Genomic DNA, 6,810 nt, shown 5'->3' on the forward strand with positions numbered 1-6,810 from the left:
TACTTGTGTAAACCAAATACCTTTATCACATTTCGCACTGGGGCCGTCGAGAGGACGCCTCATCAGCCCCGCACTGTATTACTTGGCAGTCATGTCGTGCGGATTCACGCCGGATCTGGCCCGTATGCTGGAGCAAATGGCCGTGGAGAAGGAGCGCCACGCGACCGAGGCACAGCAGAACTTGGTGGAGACCGAGCAAAATGTGGCACGCGTCAAATCCAAAGTGGCAAAAGCGGCGGACCAAAATGGCGAAAAGGGCTACGACTGGACTAGGACCTACGAGAAATGGGACGCGTGGGAAGACCCGGAGGATCTCGCGAGACAGGAACAGGAGGCAAGAGAGCGCAGCGAACGCGCGGCTAAGGCTCAGATGGGCTGCAGCCACGACCACTCGGCCGTAGATATTGAAGGGTAAATGTGGCGTCTATTTGTGGCAGTTAATGCTTATTTGTGGCTTTTGAACATTTTCAGGAGCAAAAGCTCATGGACATGACGACGCTCGAGAAACTAGCAGCTTGTGACGAGTTCCGAGTGCTGGGCAATCTCTTTTTCAAGCATGGCCAGTACCAGAGAGCTGCGTTCCACTACCACAAAGCACTCGTGTACTTTGAATATGTTTTCACAGATACAGATGAGGAGGAAGCTCAGGCCGATGCGTTGAAGCTGAAGCTGCTGCTGAATTTTGCAGCCTGTCGACTCAAGACGATGCATCTGGACGACGCAGTGCATCATGCCAACCAAGCATTGGAAATTGATCCGGACAATGTGAAGGCGCTCTATCGTCGTGCACAGGCGTTCAGACTCAAGGACGAGTTCGACCTCGCGCAAAAGGATGTTGCTCGTGCTATGGAGATCTCGAAGGCAGCAGAAGAAAATCAAGCGGCTGACCCGCTCTTGGTGCAGGAGAAAAAATTGCTGCAAGCAAAATGCTCGCATACAAGCTGCGCACGAAGCAGGTGTCGGCTGCAATGTTCGGCAATGGCGACAAGGTCAAACCACCGGAACGCGGGTACGTCCCTGGCCTTCGTGCCTCGGACACGATGTCGCTCAACTTGTTGAAGAGCTCAAACCCAACTTCGACTTCGACTAGTGACGACTTTCCGTGCTTGGACACTTGGCAACCCTCGACTCGAGGGCTGAAGGAACTGCAGACGCTCGTGACACAGCTAAACGGATAATGAATATTGTTTTGCGCGGAGAAGAATAGGTAAACGAGAATTATATTCTATAGGTTGTACTATCGCAAGCAGGAGGTGAACAACATCTCTGCGTTTTCAAGTCGGAAGCGGTGATCTAGTCCTCGAACTTGAACGAGTTGGAACCCATGCTGATGGCGCCGCACATGTACGTCGCGCGCTTGAGTTTGTTCTTACCCTTAGTAAAGTCCTTCCCGCGCGTCTTCAGCAGTTTGTTGTTGGCCTTGACACCGACGCCGTCCACGCCGAACGTTCCCTCGTAGCTGTTGTCACGCAGCGTGTCGTCCACAATCTTCTGCGACCAGAACTCACCGTCCACGCGCTGGAAGGGGGTGCCTGCCGCCTTGGTCTTGGTAACCACCTTCTCAATCTTCTTCGGCTGCCATTCCAGAGCGGCCTTCGCAGCCTGTTCACGGCGCGCAGTCTCCTTCTTTTGGGCCTCCTCGTCGTCCGAAGAGTCCGAGTCCGAAGAATCAGAAGAATCAGAAGAGTCCGAGGAGCTGCCATCCGAGCTGGAGGACTCCTCCGTCTTTGCCTTCTTGCTGGCCTTAGCAGCAAGGGCCCCCGCCTTCTTCGTTTTGGAGCCTCCTCCTCATCGGACGAATCCGACGAGTCCGAAGAATCCGACGAGCTGTCATCTGAGCTGGAAGACTCCTCTGCCTTCGCCTTCTTGCTGGACTTAGCAGCGGGGGCCTTCGCCTCCTTCTTCGCTTGAGCCTCCTCCTCATCGGACGAGTCTGAAGAATCCGAGGAGCTGTCGTCTGACGACGAGCTGTCATCTGAGCTGGAGGACTCCTCCGTCTTCGCCTTCTTGCTGGTCTTAACAGTGGTAGGGGTCTCTGCTTTTCGCTTGTTGGTCTTGACAGACTTTTCCTCCTCCGAAGAGTCGGACGATCGTCCGAGCTGGACGAGTCACTCTTCTTGGCCGCAGGAGCCTTCTTCTTCTTGGGCTTCTCCTCGTCCGATGAGTCTGAAGAGTCGTCGGAACTAGAAGAGCTCTCCTCCTTCTTCTGCACCGTCTTCTTCACCGTCTTCTCTTCCGACTCATCGTCAGAGTCCGAATCCGAGCTCGACTCTTTCTTAACCTTAGTCTCCTCTTTCTTCACTTCACTGCTGGACGTGACTTTTTTTTCTTCTTGGCTGCGTCCACCACCGAGGTGGCTGGCACCTTCCCCTTCTTGAGCGCCTTGATGTTGTGCGTCACGTAGAAGCTGTAGACCTCCAGCAGGTCGTGCTCGCTCTTGAACGCCTTGGGCTGCAGCTTGGCCTCCTTGGCCAACGCGGCCGCCGCCTTCTTGAGGCCAGCGCCAGCCAGCAGCGCGTGCACTAGCGGGAACACGTCGCTCGCCACCACCATCAGAAGCACTTTGGGGAATGACGACCATCCGATTGAGCCACGTCTCTTCCGGCGCCATTCATTGGCCGAGGACGAAAACCTCTGTAAACGGATATAGTTAACCTTTCATTTTGGGGCTTCGAAAACTAATAATCTTGATTGAATAAGAAAAAGGGCAAATGTCAGAATTCGTGGTGATTTCAAATTAAATGCAGAAAGCGTGGCGTGGTTGATTTGTCCACCACGTTTCCTGGCACACAAATTCGCTAAATGTGCACGCTGTGTCACTGATACTGTATCCTTGTTATGGAGGTGTTCTCTATCTTCTGCGAAGCGGCACCTGCAAACGTAAGCTGCTACATCGTTGGGGGTGGGCTGAAAAACGTATGCCCCTATGCGAGCCTTCAGACCTCTTCGTGGCGGCGGGTATCGATCAATGTCGACTCCTATTCAACGGCATTCTGGGCACGCAAGTATACAACAGCACTCGTGCTGAATAATACAACGTTGCATTTCATTTCTCGAAGTAGGTGAACAGGTGCATAATGAATACCCGTAACCAATTGCGTTCCGAAGCCTCCACTAGGTTTGATGACCGCTACCCGAATAGTTAGCACTCTCTGACGTTTGCAGGCGAGCACCACTGCAGAAAATGCCCGCAGTCTCGAACGCCTTTGCCTCTTTTCAGCTCATTGGTAAGCTGTCGTACTTCACTGTGTCTTACTACTTGCAGCAACTCGCTGCCAGCGAGTAAGCTTACACCAATAGCCTATACAACACATGAGCTACGGCTGGACACACAACCACGTCTTTTGTCATTAAGTTCGTTTGTTGGCACTATGGAGTTGTTCACCACGCCTTCTGACACAAAAATCGTCAGTTGGCACATAAAAATCTGATCACCATAGATCCTGTCATTTGCCCTAAGAAGATAAACCCATTTCCATGACTCGGGCACATTTGTAGGCGGGATCCGAGTTGCTGCAGTTGCACATTGAGATGGACAGTGGACCACACGCGTGGCAGCTGTGCCTGCACGTGGAGCACTGCATCCGAGTGAATATTTTCTCTGGGAACGATATACCCAGCAGTCTCAAAACGAACCCCAGTACGGCGCTTGTCATTCAAGGGCGAGCCAAAGTTTCAACCTCTCACATGTTGGAGAGTATATCTCAATCCTCGCCTGTGTTCGTACCAAGTCAACTTCGAATTGTGAATAGTACACCACTCCGTGCTTACCACCTTCGTACTCGTAAGCATTGGTTTCAAACTTGAAATTCAAAAACTCGTCAAACTCTTTACTTAAAAAAAACGAGTGCCCAGCGCTCGCATCGTGTTTATACTTGCTGGCATTCCGACTGTGTTGATTGACACGCAGACAAGAAATATTTACTTGGATCAAGCACAACGACAGCGACGGTGGGGAAATTGCCATGGCACTAATGGAGATATGCTTACGAGCTGGAAAAGCTGCGCTATTGACGTGGACGTCTGGAATGCAAAAACAAACTTACCATTGAAGTGTCTAAAATTCAGACCTCTTCTGTTGTCCCTAAATCTTCGAGTCGATTGGATTTGTCGACGTGTACACGGCAAAATAAATTTGAGGCTTGGCGATGCCAAGTCCTGGCGTTCCACATGACTGAAGTAAATGCTGTCATGTAAGCAGAATACATTTCCATCGGCTGTTCTGCCTCGATCCTGTTCTTCTATGGGAATCATCCTCACTACTCTCAGTCGGCTAGCACAGATACGGTGGTAGTCGGCATGATGGCATGGAGAAGAGTCAATTGAGCATATTGATTCTACAGTCGGAGTGGAAATTGTTGGGCACTACATGTCTATTGTGATGGATGATAATCGGCATCGAGTTTGACCACGTTGGGCTCCTTCCTTGCGGCACTGTTCACAATTACAGGGACATCACGATGAATCCCCCAGAAGTTGTAGACGTATAGAACTACCCAGACATGTCGCTCGAAACGAAAGCTGCAGGCCTTCTTTCAGCAACTCACAACTAGTATCGATTGGAGAAAGTGCCATGATGCGTCGTCCTGCAGCTGCATCATCCAAAACTGACAAGATGCCAATTTTGGAGCCGCCACTTAGCGGTTCGTAAGTAGTTATCGATAGGCGATAAGAGGAGCTAGACAACTTTACGTTGTCGGGCATTGAAATGGCCAGCAAGCGCAAGAAAGTAGCTCATCGTGCAAATATGCAGGCAATCCAGCAAAACGACGCTAGCTGCCGTGTGTCTGAAAATCGCCCTCGCTTTGTCGGAGACGCATCATGGTTCAGCTCGTTTATCGCTCCCCGCCGCCGTTCTTCAGCCGTCATTCAAACCTGGAGTAGGCATTTTCGTCAAATTCCTACTAGCTCCGTATGGGTGACTGCCTTGAAGATACAAGGCCTTGTAGTGCGAAACGCTGCCGAAAGTATCGCGTGCGCGTGGATCCCTAACGCATGCTATTCTCTCGGGAACATTTTCTCCGGAAAATGGTACACAGAGCAGTCAAGAAGCGAGTTGATCATTGCGAACTCGGTGTGGGCTTCTGTCACTTACTGTGGGGTCGTGTTCGTTTCTTTCTCCCATTATACTTTCATTTCGCTTTATCAAGACTCCTGATCGCCGACCGACGGTATTGTTTTGCGCTGCACGACTGGGCAGAGCCACAATCTTTTTTTTGTCGTAGTAACTATGGCCATCTTTGCATTTAGCTGGTTTAATGTCTACTTGATCAACGTCGAGGCTGGCATTCTCAAGTACAAACTTGACTGCTATGCAGTAAATTTATTGTTGGCTGGATACTTCACGGGTATTACGCGCGCAGTGAAGAAAATTTACTATGAAGAAACAGTGCAAGGGCGGGATAACCAGAAGCAACAACAAAAACCAAGGCGGTCGAAGATAGTGCCAGCTAGTGACACAGCAGCGACCAAAGTACGACGCCGTTCCCTGAGAGCGCCAAATCACTACGAAACTCCAAAATTCTGGTTGGCATACATGAGAAATATCCCCCTAGCTTCCGTTCCTCTTTTGGCGAGCGTGTTTGTCCACATTTTGAGTCAGCAACGCTTAGTAGATCGCGGAAATACCACCCTCACTGCCTTTGTTATCGCAGGCGTCGCCTTGAAACTTGGCGTCCAAGAACTTGCCAAGCACTACGTTTTCAAGAAGCGAGTGCGCAGTGCCCGTGTCATGTGTGCTTGTTGGCGTCCCCACTGTCTTAATCGACACACAGACGAGGATTATCGTCCTGGGAAGAAATAGTACACACACTGCAGCCATGGGCGCGCTTGGTATGGCGGTGGTTGAAATCGGTTTGAGAGCGGGAAAAGCTGCACTGGTAATGTGGGAAATCCGGCATCGTAGAGCTCTACTTGCACGAAAACCTACCGCCACCTTACGAAAACAGGTATCCGTGAAGGTTTTTGGACAACGATTCAGCAAAAGTGTCGTCCCTGCAGCTCCATCCAAACCCGTACATCTTCATCATCAGGATCGAGCGATTTTGAGGTATGGCGTCGTCAGCTCCAGGCCTTTCACACCGCTGAGGTCAATGCGGATATGTACGCAGAGTACATTTCCATCGGATGCTCGGCATCAATCCTGTTCTTCTATGGCAACCATCCCCACTTCTCTCTATTACGGCAAACTGGAAGCTTCGCGACGACTGGAATCGATATGATGTCGTGGCGAATGAGCCTGCTGGGTATGCTCGTGTTGCAGATGGGCGTGGAAGTTGTGGTCGACTACATTTCCATTGCATTGGAGATACTGATTGGTATTGAGTTCGACCATGTCAAGAACCTAGGTTCATTTCTCGCAGCCATGTTTATTATCACTGCGGTGATGAATGTCAACATCTCTGTTTGTATATATTTAAGCTGAGAGCAGAGTCCAGATCCTCTGCTGGCTGTTGAAAAGATCCCATCAATGCTGGCTGTCGTACTACCCGAGCAAATCTCGTACGCTTACGTTTGCTGCAGTGCGGGCACAGTATAATCTTCTCTTCGCGGCACATTCCCCAGTTCTGGCACGCATTCAAAAAATGACAAGTTCAGGCCTTTCATACACATAAATAAAACAATAATATCAACAATTCCACAGTAAATATGTACCTTGAAGTACTATACAGTAAAGTGGATTTTCATCCCTACAGACTCAAAGCTCCTGAATATGCTCCTGTCATTACATTTAGTGAAGCTGCTACGCAACATGTAGCTGATGAGCACCATTGCTAGCAGAAATATTTGCTCAAAGTCGTCACTGTGTCC

The 6,810-nt window shown here is 50.2% G+C and overlaps 2 protein-coding genes across 2 annotated transcripts; one reads left to right on the forward strand and one right to left on the reverse strand.

Moving 5' to 3' along the window:
* Positions 1–91: 91 nt before the first annotated feature.
* On the forward strand, positions 92–1,178 carry KRP23_4391 (Peptidyl-prolyl cis-trans isomerase FKBP62; the record flags this gene model as incomplete). Its single annotated transcript, XM_067889341.1, has 3 exons — positions 92–397; positions 472–897; positions 957–1,178. 3 exons carry the CDS (start codon positions 92–94, stop codon positions 1,176–1,178), a joined length of 954 nt encoding a protein of 317 aa, XP_067748510.1.
* Positions 1,179–1,293: 115 nt separating this feature from the next.
* On the reverse strand, positions 1,294–2,553 carry KRP23_4392 (uncharacterized protein; the record flags this gene model as incomplete). The annotated part of the gene is made up of 4 exons (XM_067889344.1): positions 1,294–1,738; positions 1,798–2,035; positions 2,113–2,232; positions 2,316–2,553. 4 exons carry the CDS (start codon positions 2,551–2,553, stop codon positions 1,294–1,296), a joined length of 1,041 nt encoding a protein of 346 aa, XP_067748511.1.
* Positions 2,554–6,810: the final 4,257 nt, after the last annotated feature.

This window comes from Phytophthora ramorum (assembly GCF_020800215.1).
Source record: "Phytophthora ramorum isolate Pr-102 chromosome Unknown Phyram_PR-102_s0003, whole genome shotgun sequence".
Lineage (NCBI taxonomy): Eukaryota > Oomycota > Peronosporomycetes > Peronosporales > Peronosporaceae > Phytophthora > Phytophthora ramorum.